Source organism: Cydia fagiglandana, chromosome 8 (assembly GCF_963556715.1).
Source record: "Cydia fagiglandana chromosome 8, ilCydFagi1.1, whole genome shotgun sequence".
Taxonomy (NCBI): domain Eukaryota; kingdom Metazoa; phylum Arthropoda; class Insecta; order Lepidoptera; family Tortricidae; genus Cydia; species Cydia fagiglandana.
Window position 1 is genome coordinate 6,600,202 of NC_085939.1, and position 16,807 is coordinate 6,617,008.

Consider the following 16,807-nt stretch of genomic DNA (forward strand, 5'->3'; position numbering starts at 1 on the left):
CAGAAATACATCATCTGTGAAAATTTCAACTGTCTAGCTATCACGGTTCGTGAGATACAGCCTGGTGACAGACGGACGGACGGACGGACGGACGGACGGACAGCGAAGTCTTAGTAATAGGGTCCCGTTTTACCCTTTGGGTACGGAACCCTAAAAATGACATTTTTGCCAAAAACTTATTTTTTTGTCATTGCACTAGTATGAGTAGATTATGAAATTTGGCGCCCCGCCAATAAGTTTTGCCGCCCCAGAAGTCAAGGAAGAAAAACAAAATGCAATCCGCAAGGTTAGGGGCCATTTTGTGCGCTTGCAATACGTGTTGTCCGTCCGCGAGTTCTGAACACACTGTGGTCTGCCCTCGGAGTAATTAACAACGGAGACGCCATGTCTAAAATTTTCGGTACAAAATAGTCTGCCGTTTTTTGCGGGGGAGGGGCACATCGAATGTATAGGTACGTCATGTCAGATAAACGTCAGTCCATACATATGGTTGACATGTGGTTGACCATTGGCCGCCTATTTTCGACAGAGGGGAACGCCTGTTAATGGCGGCTCCATTGTTAATTACTCCGAGGGTCTGCCACCGTCTAGCCAGCCAACTCAGACGGACCCACATACCAAGGACAGACCAGGGTCAGACGGTTAGTAGGCTTGTCGGCGACCGTGTAGCAAGCCTTTTAGGAATTTGAGGAAAATTTAAACATTTACAGACGGGCGTACAGAACCTCGACCTTGATCCGATCAAAGTATATCTTTCACACTCTCACTTGTAGCTGCGTCCTTGACGGACATTTGCTAGACGATCTTACACACGACCGGACCAAGTCGCAGTCCGGTACGGCCGTCTGTAAATCTTCAACGATGCATTGTTTGAGACGAGAGGAAAATACATCTGTCTACTGTCATTAGTGTCAAAACGTTCATGACATTATGATCGCTTCAACCACTTGCTTATAACCTCAAATTTGGGACGAAAAAGTAAACTTAAACGTTGTTTGTTTTGGTAGCATTAGAAATGATATTATCATATCTTTAATTCAAAAGCCATTTGCTTGCAGTAACTTACAGTGATGGCTAGTTTTTACAAAGCAGTCGAATCCCGCTCCAGTATAAATGGAACAAAATTAAAAAATAATGTACCATACGTATCATCGGGAATTCCATCTCTAGACCATGTTATAGGTATTTTTTATTTATTACACTAGACTTCATTATAATCCGAAATTTTATCTGTTATTGTTTTTTTATTCTTTATTCTTATGTTTTCAGGCGGTGGTTTACCAACCGGTGCAATTTTTGTTGTGGGTATGTATTAGATCGAATCGAAGTTATGTCAGTTGATTTTTTTATATAAAAAAAATGATTATAATTACTTAGAAACTTACTTTCAGAGGAAGATGTGCTAGGTAATTACAGCAGAGTCCTGAGTAAGTATTTCCTATCTGAAGGTGTTGTATGCAAACATGATCTATTTATTGCCTCTGCAGATGATGACCCCCATGAATTTGTGAGTACATATTCTCTGCCTTTAATATATTTGTTATATGAGCCTTTTTATTAATATAAGACAATTTTTGCCTATTGGTACAGTATAATATAAATAATATTGGGTAATTGCGTCAGTTTCCATCCACTTGATAGATTAGCAAATAATACATTTTATTTATAATTTCCTATTTGCGAAATATATTTTTTATGTAGATAAATAAATTGTTTACATATTAAGGATTGCAATAAGTCCAAATTTGTGGAGCAATTAAGGTTTATATTCAAATTTCATCAAGTGGACGAAAACTAGAGACGGACGAAACCTAGTGCAATGACTCTAATATCTACTTTCTATTGACTCAGGTAAAGGAATTGCCACAAGCATGTGCAGCTCCTCCTGAGGACGAAGCAAGTGTAGTTGCAAGTGATGTCAATAAAATGAAGATAGCCTGGAGGTACGAGGGCCTCAAAGAGGTTGAATCATCGTTTGGTGACAAAACTAACTTTGGACATCACTTTGATCTGAGTCGACATCTGGATGCTGAAACTATTAAGAATAGTAATATAACTTATTGGAATATCAAGGACAGTGGTGCTGGCGTAAAAGGTATGAGTATCTTTAAATGTTTCAGTTTTGTTCATTTAATATACCTATTGCATCTATTTGAGTTATTTATTTTAAAAAGTGAATTACAAGAGCTCCTGTCACTTAAGAGATAAACCTGAGCTACATGGAGAATAAGACATAAATGACATAATATAGAGGGTTTGGTTCTGACCAATCATACTTGAGAAATAATGAATAGATGCTGTTATTGGGATTATTGTGTATATAAACCATTTTTGAAATTTGTTTCAGGATTCAAGAATGATATTTACTTCAAACTACTAACCAATATAAAAGACGTTTTATCAAGAGACACATACAAAGTATCAAGCAAAGAGAACAGCAATATTTTAAGAATCAACATTCAGTCTCTGGGCTCGCCTCCATGGATGTGTCTGGATTGTGAAGAGGAGGGAGATGCGCATATGTTTGGGCAGGATCTCCTGAAGTTTGTCTACTGCCTCAGAGTGCTGCTTAGAGGTACTACTGGTGTTGCCTTCATCAGTATTCCAGCACATCTGTTTGATGTAAGTTTGTTGTCAGCAAATATTAAACAACAGGAATATTAAACATAACTCTGCGTAGAGGCCGTCACTAGCACAATCTCAGGGCTTACCGCACAATACGAAAATCGAAAGTTCAGGTTCGGCCTCTCTATCACTCTTGCCTATTTGATTGATAGAGGCAGATAACGAAATTTCGATTTTTGTGGTAGGACACCTGTAAACAGACTGCCTTGATGCATCAATGTCATAGTGAAAAAAACTATTTAAGGCCTAGTATGTATAAGTTACTCTGGTGGCAGAACATTGCAGTAATATTCCCTATTATTTAATTTAGAGTTCGCAAGATTGTGTCAAGATTTATTTAAGTACCTATTTAAAAAAAAAAAAATTTTTCCAGAATGAATCTCTAACGAAAAGGCTGCTCTATTCAGTAGATAATGCAGTAAGAATTGAATCATTTGCCGGTTCCTCCAAAGAGACCAATCCTGTTTATAAAGATTACCAAGGCTTGTTCCACTTGACGAAACTGAGTACAGTCCATTCAATTACGCCATTTGTGCCTCCAAGCCTTGACTTGGCATTCAAATTGAGAAGGAAAAAGTTTAACATTGAGAAACTGCACTTGCCTCCAGGTATGTCATTTCAATTGGGAAACTCGGCGTAGGGGGCGCTACTACCACACTCCATCACAATCTGGGGGTCTACCGCGAAACAAGAAAATCGAAATTTTGTTATCTAACCTCTCTATCACTCTTGCATGTTCGAGCGATAAAGAGACAGATAAATAAATTTTGATGTCCGCTTTTCCCGGTAGGCCCTTGTTGACGCCTTGTTGTTGAAGCCTTGATGCATGATGTCATATTATATTGTCTGTGAAAACTTGTCAAAAAACAGTTCTAGGCTTAGTATGTATAAGTTACTCTATGGTTTACTAGTTAGCTTAGTGCTGCACTCTGGCGTCAGAACATTGCAGTAATACCCCCTATTGTATAGCAGTTTATAGAGCACAAATAAGTTCGTGAATATGTTATATCAGGTTATATGTAGTATGAACGAATTCAATGTTAAGTATTTTTTTTTTGTTTACAGAATTGGAAGAAACCAGTGAAAGAGAACAGGATGACATCACTGCTAATCCTCAAATTGCATGTGGAGGATTTAAGAAAAAGGATATAGAATTTTAAATATGTATCTATAAGAATTATTAAAATGCTTAAAATATATGTTTTATCATATATTATACATTTATTTACATGGGATACTAGACATTTTGTTCCATTACATACCTGAACCTTAATGAATAGGCTATAAAGTTCACATTGCGATTTAGGTTTCAAGTTTAAGTAAATATCTAGCAAGTACTTAACTACAATACGCGTTGCCATTATAATTCGAAATGGAATAGAATTGAGCCGCCACATTCACACATTGCAGAGGAACTCATGCATTAACTTTAAACAAAACTGCCTTAATTATTAGTCACCCCACCTGCCCAGCAGAGCGTATCTCCCTAAAACCGGCGAATCTATTCACTGTATTATTGTTTGCTCGCATGTTCGCCGGTTCGTCCGCTTTTTCCGCGTCGTTACTAACGTTGGATTTTGAATGGATACATTTTACATATCAAATCGAAAATGAAGTGCAAAAAAGTGGCGAGTGCTAAAGTTCTCTTCGGTTGCTTCAACACCATATTCTTCGTAAGTATGATATCATTGATATCCAAAAATCATCATATGAATAAAGCAGTTAATTCATTAATTAAGCGAAGCGTTACATCCTTACATCACCGATTAAGAAGCTATTAAGCTATTCCAAATTTTATCTTTGCGAGGTTTCTAAAGTACTTACCTACCTATATTTCCTTACCTTATTCTACCTATATTTACAAATAAAACACTTACTTACTTACTTACTTAAATTATTACCCTTATTAAGTCGTTCGCGCGTTCTCTAAAAGTTATTGAACAAAATGTTTGTTTTCCTATAATAACCGGGATAATCGGAGTTATGCAGGTATGTATATACAATGACGCTCAAAAGAGCCATGTGCGAGCGAATAAACAATTGTATCTATTCATTGTTGGAATGCGGTGATTGTTTGGCCGTTATTACGACACTCATTGTTTTCCTGGTGGGCGGCTGGTGATAGCGTCCATCACTACCAGATAATTATCTATGGATCTATTCTTACTACCAAAATATGATCAAACGATTAAAAAGTAGTATTTATGTAGGTACTTACCTAGAGTATTTAACTACGCAGCTGAAGAAATATAGTATAGTATAAATTAATTAAGTACTAACATTTAATAAAATCAATAGTAATCACCATGTATCTTAGCTATTTTAAAATTTACGAGGGAAGAATTAAGGGTTTTACTTTTTCCTATAGATATAATTTATTTATTCTAAACTATTGCACACCTACACTAAATTATGGCTTATGTTTATTAGCTTTATTAGACTAAATTGCTTTAAACATTCTTCAAAACAAACAGGGGTCCTTTAGTGATAGTAAAAGGGGTTCGAGAAAAGCGAAAAGTGTCTATAATGTTATTAGCATCAGAATATTAAATACAGAGTGATGTTTTTGTCGTCATCTGGGAAATAATTGGGTAATATTACGCGGGGTAAAAAGTTTTAAATCTTCAGGCATGCGGATTCGTAGAAGTAGTATGCGGGTTCCTGCTGCTAGTGGACTCGCGGCGCGTGCTGCTGTCGCGGCTGATGGCGGCGCCGGACGGGCCGCTGGCGGAGGCGCCGCTGCACTACGCCGCGCTGGCGCTGCTCGCCGCCGGCCTGGCCGTGTGCGCCGCCGCCGCGCTAGGCTGCTGGGCCACCTACATGCCGTCATATGTCATACTCACATTTGTAAGTGTACAATAGGTATTACCTATTACTAATAACTATGTATACTTATCAATTGTTTTTGAGCTATCTTCTCTATACCATATAGGTAAGTAGATATCATTAGAAAGTAGGGACTTAATCGTGGCTTAATCTCCCAAAGATATTATGATGACCAAAGAATATAGGTTCAGTTCAAATATCAGTAATAAGAAGATCTCTTACTCTTCATTGCATAATTGCACACTTTGAAAAAATAATACCTAGACCACAAAACATGAAACAAGGCTCTATAATTAGGCTTTAGTTAGAGTGTTCATACCCGGAGGACAATCTCAATTGAGATTGTATGGTTTGTGCAGTAGGCATATTTAACAATGCCTCCACTCCACGCCTGACAGCTACACTTATTTGTCCGCAAAATGTGAGGCGTTACGTTACGGTAGACCTCATCGGAGATGGCTGGTCGAGCTTGACGGCTTTTCCAAGACTGAGAAGGGGAGCTTTGCCCAGCAGTGGGGCAGTATTAAGTATGGGCTCTTAAATAATTTTGATTACTTGGTTGTTATAAACGTTCGGGAAAACTGGGACCTGTTCTGTGGACATTATAAAAATGATGTATTTGGATACATTTATCTAAGGCTTTCATCGTAGGTTTTAACTTGCCTATTAAGAAGACACTTTCGGTGCCCAGTAAAAAATGAACACACATACGCGTTCTTGGCAGTGAATGTGCTAAAGTCGGTTTATTTTATGATGTCTACAGGAAAGGCGCATAACCTAAATCACACTTAAAAAAGTTATTGTACCTATTGCAGTATTTCCTGATGGTGCTAGCACTGCTGGTGTGCTCTTGCCTCGGCGGGGTGACGGCGGCGGCGTGGCCGCGCTGCGCCGGGCTGCAGAGCGCGCGCGGCGGCGCCGTCGGCGCGCTGCAGACCTACTACGCCGTGCCCGACTACGAACACTTCACTGCGGCGCTCGACCTCGCTCAGACCGAGGTAATCTTTCTTATCGTGTTATTTAGAAAAGTAGTAAGTAGGTTACTCATATAAGGTAAACGTAGGGTACTGGTGCTCGACGCGGTCCCAGTACGTGCCACCTTGTAACTTAAGTCATTATCAATAGAGGTGACAGCAAGGTGTCATCTATCGGGCATTAGCATGTCGAGCACTACGTTTACCTTACTTACCTACGATTTTTGATGAAATTGTGGGTTTTGATGAAACTGCGCACAACATTCACTAAGTCGTCGGTACGGGGTGAAACAAGTCGAGCGTGTTTATACTTAAAATACTTACGTGAGTGACCCGTTTTTATATGTGTATATTTAATATGTCTATATCTATCTTAAAATAGTGCCTTGAGACTAGAGGCGTGTTCAGATTAGTAAGCACCTTAGCCACTCTGATATATCTAATAAGTTTAAATCCCCAGTTGCAGTGTTGCGGCATGACGGACGCGCGGAACTACGACCTGTCGGTGTGGCAGCTGCGTCGGCTAGGCCCGCGCGGCATGGCCGTCCCGCCGAGCTGCTGCGTGCAGGCGCCGCCCGCGTCCCACCTCAACCCCACACCGCGCAACGCGTCACGCTGCCAGGAGGTCACGCCCAACGCCGAGTTCCGACACGTGGTGGTATGTGAATACGGCACTGTACCTGTAGAGCGAGCACAACCTAATGCAGAGATCCGCAGTCTGTATGTGTCGCCTGCGGTATTTTCGGATTCATACGACTTCCAAACGCACACAGGCCGGCAACGCACTTACAACCCCTCAGGTGTTGCAGGTCCATGGGCGGCGGTAATCCGCGGTTACTGTTCGTTTGCCTCCTCTATCATAAAAAAAGTTCATGCACTTGGTAGTACGTGAATACTATGCATGGTCATTAAGCCAGGCTGCTACGTGGAAGTGCGGCCTACGTCGCACGTTACTGCCCTATTGGTTGTCGTCCCGTAACCAATGTAATTAATTACTAATCAGGCATTTGAAATAATGTAATGCGATAGGACGATATAAGGCCAACAAGATCCCTCAACCAAATAAATCACGATGCAGACATGATATACCTCGCCACTATCGACTTTACATAGTAGAACTTTTAATTGCAGGGATGCTTGGGCAAAATAGAAGACTGGTATCAGCAGCAGTTCATCATATTTATGCTGAGCCTGTTCGTGGTCGCTCTCCTCAAGCTCGCTATCCTGCTCATCACCATATTCTCCTGCATCCGGCTCCGTAAGCACAGGCAGGAGATGCACTCGTTTATAATGAAGTCCATCGACAACAAGACTAATGAGAACATCTACGGCACGAAGATGGGCTCGATGCGCGACGAGCCAATCATGGCGAAGTATATCCAACCGAATAACTTCTACAGCCCCCGCGTGCGCAACCCGAGGATATTCCACAGCAAGCCCAACGAGATGGTATGAGAATTAGCCGCGGAGATAAATGCTTTAGAGAGGAAACTGGAGAAGTTCTCAGACTACTTGTACAAGCACGAAGCAGATTCAATTATGTGGTGACTTGGGACGTGCCCTTCAAGTACTGTTTTATTTTTGGTTTACAAGAAAGGCGAATACATACTTACACGCTTCGAATTCTGAAATATCAATTCATTTTTACATTACTATACTTGCCGCGATAGCAACTGAGATCATAATGTTATCTCCTTTACCCTTGTTAAGACCAACCAAGAGTGAAAGAGATGGCATTATGACCTGACTCGCCACTTAGTTTTGCGGCAAGTATAGCAACTTTAAACCGACGTGGCGTCGCTAGTACGCTATCTCGATCAACGGTCACATCATCCACCAAGTAATAGGATTTGTAAATTAATTGTTATAGTAATGAAGACTGTTTTTATCCTCGTAATTTTGATTTAGATTTATGCCATTTTGTATTTTAATATTAATACCGACAAACACAATGTGCCATAGATTATATTTGTATTGTCTACCTTCTTAAAGCATTTTCTCCGTGCTCATATTTTGTGTTAAGAGTTTTACTTTTTATATAAGAGCCTTATTTGTACAAATAAGCAGGTTCCACTGTTCTCGGAGAAAAATAAAAGTCTTGTATCAATATGCAATATTATTTTCAAAAGAACATTCAAAAATTGGTCCTAAAGTTAAAACATTGTTAACAATGGCTCTGGAATGTTGTTACCATTCACAATTGGTTCTATAGCTGTATTTCATTTGTCGAGTAGCAGAGAGCAGACGTCCCACTCCCTATGAAAGTGGAATCGTTACTTAACTATTATATAACTTATATCGATACTTTGATGTCTCATAATATTAACATATTATGATAGTTTCACGAGTGACAAAATTATATAAATAAAAATATATGGAATAATAAGAATGTCATGAGTTCATTAAATTATTATAAAAACCAACATTATGTAAATTCCAGATTTCCACAAAACCATCCTAAATAATACATGAGATCCTTAACAATAACGATTCTAGACCTGACAATACTTAAGTCAACAGTATCTATCTATCTATAATAATTGATACTATAATGTTACCTATTGACCATTGAGACCGTCATCACAGTATAATCTACTAAATAATTATCTTAGGTACAGGAATGATCTTACTTTAGCCGTAATTACATAAATTTACATTTGCACTATGATATAAAGTAGGTGGGGTTGCTTTCCCCCAGGCGGACTGCGGGTTCGGGGACTACACAATCACTACGGAAGGTAAACTCATTCTATTATTGATATAATGTCTTTTGTGCTTCGTTTCATATCTACAACACATTCCAAATAAATATAATACCTATTCATTTATCTACTCCGAGTGTAGGAGGGACCTATTATACAAGAGAACTGGAATCCACGCCACGGTTTCGGTAACTTCGTGGCGCGGTTTTAACGCGGATCGGAATATTTACTACGCATCCTGGAAGTATGATAAAATATTTACAAAAGAAGTATTAACAACCGTAAACACTATAAAATACTATGAAATCGATATCTTTGAATATAAATAGTCTAAAACAACGCTGAAAGTTCATATAAAAGTACGGGAGAATCTTCGAACACACCGTTTTACGCGGCAAAGAACATTCTAAATATCACTTTAGCCGCTGGAGATTGTTTTAAAATTCCTGTTTAAAAACTTTGGTCATCATCGCTCCGGCGCTGGCGGGGTTACGATTCTAATATTTTGGGTCACTCTGTAACAAAATTTCGTCTCTATACGTCATCTCTCCATTCCCTCGCCACGTCTGTAGAATCTCGCTACGCGTTGAATTCTACTATAGCACTATTTCCTCCGCGTTCGACTTCTCCATTTCGGTCCTTGGCACAATACACTTTCATCGTACGTCACTAATCGAGTCCGGTGCGGTGCTCCGGACGGCCGGCTGGCTGGCGACCGGGGGTCGGCTCTCGGCCTATAGGATGTCGTTGAAGAGGGAGTTGTCTAGCGAGTTGAGCAACTCCTGCGCGGTGAGGCTGCCGGCGTCGCTGGAGGGCATGTTGTCGAGGAAGTCGAGGTTGAAGTCCGTGGCGCCGGAGAAGGAGCCGGCGCCGTGCAGCGCGGGGAACTGCTGCAGCGCGCCCGCCAGCATGCCGCCGTGCGTGCCGTGCGCGCCGTGCGCACCGTGCGAGCCCATGCCGGCCATGCCGCCGCTCTGCATCGACATGCTCTGACTCTGGTTCATGTGAATATTCGACATCTGAAATTAATGTAAAACTTTAGTTCGTTTTGTACAACTTCGTGGTGATACTGGTGACGTCGGCTAGAGTTGCGATTGCTTTAATAGCATTAAGGACTTGTATTGATAGTTATATAAAGAAGTAGAGTATTTAACGTGGTTGATAGTGAAACTTGCCTGTCCTTGCACGTTCATCATCTGATTCTGCTGCATGATGAGATGTGACATAGGGGCCTGCTGATTCGACGCTCTGTAAACAAAAACTTAATCACACAACTGAAAATAAGTATTGTTACACCGAGGTGTCGGTTTCGTCGGTCGGTTTCGGCATAAAAATTATGTTTTGGCCGGAGGTTCGGATTCAGCATTGATTGCCGAACCTTTATGCCGCATCGAAACTTACAACATTGTACTTTCGGATCGCTTTCGCATCCACGTTGATTAGTGAATTCTAATTAGGCTTTTTTAATTAGAATAGGCGTGGTCCGATACGCACTAAGCCGGTTTTTTATTCCAATTGCACGAATTATAGGTATTTCATTGTTCATATAATATATAGCTAGAAAGAAAGGCCAACGATATTTTTAAGGTTCCGTCACACAGGCGCGTTTTCCGGGCGGCGCGTGAGCGTTTTACATACACGCTTGAAAAACGCGCCTGTGTGACGAAGCCTTACTACGTATGTATCGGTACCATTTATTTAAGTAAACACAATTTCACAATTCGTAAACATTACTGTAACGACACATGGTCCACCGATGGTCAGTTAAAGAGTGTGCGTGTAGTACCTCTGCTGCTGCTGTTGCTGCAGGAGTTGCTGTTGCATGCGCGAGTGCTGCAGTTGCATTTGCTGCTGCGCGGCGCTGCCCGCGCCCGCGCCGCCGCCCATACCGCCCATGCCGCCCACGCTGCCCATGCCGCCCATGCCGAATCCTCCGCCTGAACATAGAGCATGATACATTAAACTACAAAAACATCTAACCCAAGCGATGCAGGATTATTATCACGGTCGTTTCGAACGCCTAATTCCTTTGGACATATTCTCGATAAAGTGTTTCTAAATATTGATAAGTTCTGGTGAGTTGGTAGTAGTGGTCAGGGATCTCTACCAAACAGCTAAAAAAATCAACCTTTGTTACAAATTCATAAGTTAAAATGACAGCTTGAGACAAACGATAGTTATCTAATTGAGGCTTGTACTTGTTGCGTGGGTTTATGAAACACGTCAAAAAAACGCTTTTTATTAACCCTGGAAATATACCAATGGTCTCGTTTCGTTGACACCACCTATCCATCTGTAATAAAAGATAACTTTTTTTGTCACGGCTTAACCACTGACCCGATTTTGATAAGATAGACACCTGTGACAGCTGTGCGAGGCAGGAAGTTTCTATAGCAACACATAGTTGAGGACTGTTGACCATCTAGGGGTGCCCCTTAATACGCCCAACATTAATTGGCATAATATGAATTCGCATAACAGATTTGGCATAGCATAATTGTACATAACATTGAACAGGCATAATATTAAAAAAGCATAACACTTATTGCGCATAATAATGATTCCGCATAATTTAAAGACGCATAACATTATTAACTATAACTTTATTTGGCATAAAATTTAATAACGCAAGAGAATTAGATGGATCAGGGCAAAACCAACTCGGTTAGATCAGGTTCACAAGGCTAAGGCAGGATCGAGCGAAACGAAGCGAAGCTTTTGTATGAAATAATAATCTTTTTGTTGTAAAACTAATTATTAAGGCGTAGTAAGTTCATGTTTTACTTTTTTTTTAATAATTTTAGGGGTTTTAGGTTTTGGAAATAATTTTCATATTTTGATTTTTTGTGCAATTTTGATATGTGCTTCTTAGACCTATTTTAGTGATTTTATTTATCGAGCAACAGTCAAAAACTCAGGATACAAATTGCTGAAGTCCCTAGAGAAAGACCGCAAGATTGCTAATTAAATTTTTGGCAACCGTATTGTGATAGTTGTGATCTCAAAAAGCGCCACTTTTACTTAAAACTTCGTTCTCTGAACCTACTGAACCTTAATTGGACCCGCTCTGTCTACATTTTTATTAATTTGCCTTTTATATTTACACAATTTAATAATTATGCAAAGTAACTTTATGCTTATTATATTTATCCCAAGTCATCGTTATGACAATTTACGTTATGCGCATTAACATTATGCGTACTCAGTTATACCGAATAATGTTATGCGATTTAGAAGTTATGCGTAATATACGTTATGCCAATTTGAATTAGGAATATTAAGTTATGCGAATTAATATAATAGTGGTGAAGAGGGAAATGTTATATTTCTGTTCTTTTGTATTTCTTTATTGCACCATGGTAATTACAGGATGAAAAAGTATATCATGGACCCGGAACGGCCATTAAAACTATAAAACTAGGACTAGTGCTATTAAATAATTAATAAATAAAAAAATCGCGAAGAGAGATGGCGAAAAGAAGGGTCCGGGTAAATCCGAACAATTCCTCGGAGCGCTAATCGAAAAATGGTGAGAAAGCGATATTAATATTAGCGCACGGCACATGAAACTGACCTTGGTGGTGGAGCTGCTGGCGCTGGTGCTGCTGCAGCATGGCGTGGCGCCACTCGGGCGAGTACTGGCGCGGCAGGTGCGGCGCGTAGGCGCGCGGCGGCGCGGGCCGGCGCGCCGCGCCCGCGGGCCCCACGCCCGGCGCCGCGGGCCCGGGGCCGGCGAAGCGCGCCTTGTACTCGGGCGGCGGCGGCCGCATCTGCTGCTGCTGCTGCTGCTGCTGCGCGCGCAGCATGTGCTGCTGCTGTTGCTGAAGCATCTTCGCTTGCTGCTCGCGGGAGATACCCGCCGCGGCTACGCCTGTAATCAAACCGTTATTACAACGTCACGTGATTTTGTTTGACAAACAAATATGCATAACTGCATATGCATAAAAAAATATTTCGTTGAATTTGAACTTTAACAGCTGTAATAGAGTTGAATATCATTTCCGCCGTTGGTTTCGTGTGCTGTATAAAGGGTTAATTAGATACTGTGGCTTAGTTAATCTTAGACAGTGGCTGGTGGCTACATAGTTGTAGTAGTCGTGTACTGACCCATAGGCGCCTGCGGCCCTTGCTGCGGCTGCGCGGCGGACTGCGCGGGGTGCGCGGGCCGCGGCCGCATCGCCTGCGAGAAGTTCATGCTCTGCGACTGCGACATCGAGTATGACTCGTTACCACCGCCTGCAATTAACAACGATATCACACTTCAAAGCTTTACCAAAGAGTATAAATATTGTTCTAATGCAACATTTACACTACAGTCTGACAAAAAGTAGCAACACTGTAGAATCGTCCCTTTCAAACCAATTTATATAAGAAAAAACGGGACAACATTACAGTGTTGCCACTTTTTAATTTCTACTCTTTTTGTTAGACTGTAAGTTAATAACGAAGACAAACCACTGGTTTGACTTGATCAATAGGGTTTTCAACTAGGAATAGGAATCAATATTGATTAAAAATCTAACAAGAATTTTAGCCAGTGGCAGTCGCCATGGAACACGATTCCAACAGGCTCGTTTCATTTTAGTGAACTGTAAAACTTATCGTTACAGTGCTACAGGTAGATACAGATACCGAAGAAATGCAGGCCAAGTTAGAGCCGGCTTGCGTTACGGATGTTTGTCATGCCTTCACTACACAACGTTACAAGTACCTAAGCTTTTGACCTCGATATATACTTGTTAAATTTTAAATATTGTAATATTTTTAGTTTAACTGAAAGTTACGTATGGCGCGCGGTGCATATCGTGGAGATGTAGTTCGGCATTGTTTTTGCATATTTCATAAATCTGATGGACGAGTGCAGCCCGGCTGTAACTATTATGTCAAAAAGAGGGGCAATCAACGAATACAGCAGGTTATAAGCCTTACATACGACCCTGGTGACGTGATTAACTTAAGCATGAGTCATCATTACTTATTTTACTAAAACTCTAATCCAAGCAAAGCAATAAGGAAAATCCGAAACGCATCGTACTTAGGATAAATTCCACAGATTTCCCCAGGGAATTCCATGTACATACCACTCTATACGTAAGATACCTACGCCTCACTATATCGCGGGGAGTATTCCGGTGTTCTAGGATTAATTTAGGTCACATGAAATGAGAGCACGCCTTCGACATACGTAATGGAGTGACATAAACTAAAGAGATCATGTGTTTGAAAGTAACCCTATAATTAAATATAATTAGCAATTAGTAACTAATATAAATTGGATTTGAGGTGAAATACGAGGTGCAGTCTAAAAGTTACCGGCCTGACATAGAAAGAGCATACATTAACAAAACTATTTTTTTATTCGATATATTTCCCTTCTATTCCAACACACTTTTTAAATCTGTAAATTAGCTTTTCTATCCCCTTTTAAAAGTACTCTGAAAGTTTGACCTCAAAAAGGGCGTAAATCGCATGGGTCACTTCACCATCTGAAGAAAATCGTCTTCCCCTTAAGTCTGCCTTGAGTTTCCAAAACAAATAGTAGTCACTAGGGGCCAGGTCGTGCCTACACGGTGGGTGGCGAATTTCCTCGAAGTTCGTAATGACATATTTTTCTTTTAAACGGCTTAATAATTCCAGCCGAAATATTTGGACCGCAACTCGTACATCACCGTTATTTCCCATCACTACACCAAACTACATGAGTAATATAATATTTATAATAACACTTAAAATATTATATAATAAAACTGAACAACGTCTTAAGTAAATTGAAATTAAGGGTTAATCCCACTCGTTACCAGTGAGTTGTTACCGGCGGTAACAACAATCTTTTTGCTTATCTGTTCCCAGTGGTAACAAATGAGACAGAAAAGTGGGAGTAGGTAATTCAAAATGATGACTATTGAGATTGAGGCAAGTTTCATACTGTGACTGTGACGTGACGATGGCGATTGTGATATATATGAGCAATATTCAAACTAAATAATAATAAATATTTATTTTTAGATATAGTTTAAGTTTTGTAGGTTAGTTATTTAATTATGTTTTTTTTAAGTATGTATATTAATAATAAAAATATGTTAATGTGCCCCCGCGATGCAAATATTTTAGAATCGCAGATAAACTAACGTTGCTAAGGTGCTTTATTTCAAGTGTCAAAAATATTTAAAACAAAAAACGTGCTCTCAACTTTTATAGCACATAGATTTGCTAGTTGGGTGTATTCGACGACGGAACTTAGATACCTATATTTAATAAGTTTTTGGCAAAAATGTCATTTTTGTTACAAGTTTTTATCGCCGACTGTACTTTTTTTCCACAGGCAACTAATACTCATCGAGAGAATTCTAAGAACCCCAAACACAATTAGGTTTCGTTGTTTTATCACTATGGCCACCTCCGGTCTCCATCATCAGATCAGCTCAATGACACCATAATATTGCATTGTCACCCGACTTACATATGTATGCAAAATTTCAGCTCAATCGGAAACCGGGAATTGGATCAAATTTAACTTGCAAGATTTGATTACACACAGACAGCCAACGGTAGGCAGAGAATAAACTACTTGTTTCGTACTAAATTACAGAAGATTATCTGGCCTAATGTAAACGTTTAGTTGCTCTAATCTAAACTGCAGGTACGTCGTTATTACTCCGAGTGCGCTTGCACTAACTAGGATTTTGTTTGTTTGTTATTGTTCGAGACTTTTTGTTTACAATGATTATTTGAAATACCTATTGTACATTCCATCATTCCGTGCGCGATCGCGAGGTGACGCACGGAGCGCGAGCCTTGACAAGTTAGAGTTGGACCAAGAAAAGTCTGCAGCGATTTTGATAGGCCACGCAGTGAAAGGGTTATTTATACGATTATTTCATAGAAGTTGTACAAGCCAATTCGAACGTCCCTTTCTTACAATTCTTCTCTTCAATCCTCAATTAATAGCTATTTGAGGCTTGTAGCGCGTTTATGAATAACGCCATTAGTCTAACTAGATTAATATAGAACTAATTAATTAAATGGCACATGTCCTTGCAGCGGTACAGTCTGCAACAATAGTAGCGGATGAGGCTACGCGTGAAACATATCTAGTTATCTACCATATTAAATCTCTTGCAATTTAGTATCATCATAAAAATATCACTGACAAAATAAATACAACATGTAGTAGTTCAATGAAAATCACATTGTGTTAGTCCCAGTTAATAGTCAAACCAATTTAATCGGCAAGTTTCGTTCATCTTAACGAAAACGTTCTGTCACATTAATCTAATACTCGAGCTACGATTTGGTCGTTCTCAATCTGAAGTGGTTTTATCGAATGCAGCAGATGCGTCAATCTATATCACTGCTCGCTTGGTGCGATGCGGCGGTTGGCGCATTCTCGCAGATCGTCAACCTCGGGCGCTGCACACTCTGCGCTGTACACTTATGTATAAGCTGCGCTTAACGACTCCTGGCTTGATACATCCATTGCTAAGCGTGCGCCATTCGCATGCAAACCATTATAATAATAACATTTTTACACGTCGTTGTTAAAGATCTCGAGTCTTCAGTCTCCTATGAAAAGTATCTTCAGTCTCCAATATCTAATTATATATAATTGTGCTATCGGTTACACGCGTTCGCCCTTAAAGAATGACTCACGTTAGACCGGGCCGTGTCCGGGCCGGAGCT

At 40.2% G+C, this 16,807-nt stretch overlaps 3 protein-coding genes across 3 annotated transcripts in view; 2 read left to right on the forward strand and 1 right to left on the reverse strand.

Moving 5' to 3' along the window:
* The first annotated feature begins 938 nt into the window (after window positions 1–938).
* LOC134666537 (elongator complex protein 4) lies at window positions 939–3,860 on the forward strand. Its single transcript, XM_063523729.1, has 7 exons — window positions 939–1,182; window positions 1,270–1,305; window positions 1,392–1,507; window positions 1,852–2,095; window positions 2,348–2,622; window positions 2,999–3,233; window positions 3,691–3,860. Exons 1-7 carry the CDS (start codon window positions 1,071–1,073, stop codon window positions 3,783–3,785), a joined length of 1,113 nt encoding a protein of 370 aa, XP_063379799.1. The 5' UTR covers window positions 939–1,070; the 3' UTR covers window positions 3,786–3,860.
* Window positions 3,861–3,962: 102 nt separating this feature from the next.
* Window positions 3,963–8,532, forward strand: LOC134666555 (CD151 antigen). The gene is made up of 5 exons (XM_063523752.1): window positions 3,963–4,298; window positions 5,254–5,472; window positions 6,267–6,449; window positions 6,886–7,083; window positions 7,557–8,532. Exons 1-5 carry the CDS (start codon window positions 4,236–4,238, stop codon window positions 7,878–7,880), a joined length of 987 nt encoding a protein of 328 aa, XP_063379822.1. The 5' UTR covers window positions 3,963–4,235; the 3' UTR covers window positions 7,881–8,532.
* Window positions 8,524–16,807, reverse strand: part of LOC134666541 (neurogenic protein mastermind-like) — a 72,425-nt gene continuing 64,141 nt past the window's right edge. The window contains exons 5-9 of the mRNA XM_063523735.1: window positions 13,235–13,363; window positions 12,702–12,998; window positions 10,914–11,064; window positions 10,303–10,375; window positions 8,524–10,146 (exon numbers count right to left, since the gene is read on the reverse strand). Of these exons, the coding sequence (XP_063379805.1) occupies window positions 9,862–10,146; window positions 10,303–10,375; window positions 10,914–11,064; window positions 12,702–12,998; window positions 13,235–13,363 (935 nt within the window). The 3' untranslated portion in view covers window positions 8,524–9,861. The remainder of the gene's footprint in view (window positions 10,147–10,302; window positions 10,376–10,913; window positions 11,065–12,701; window positions 12,999–13,234; window positions 13,364–16,807) is intronic.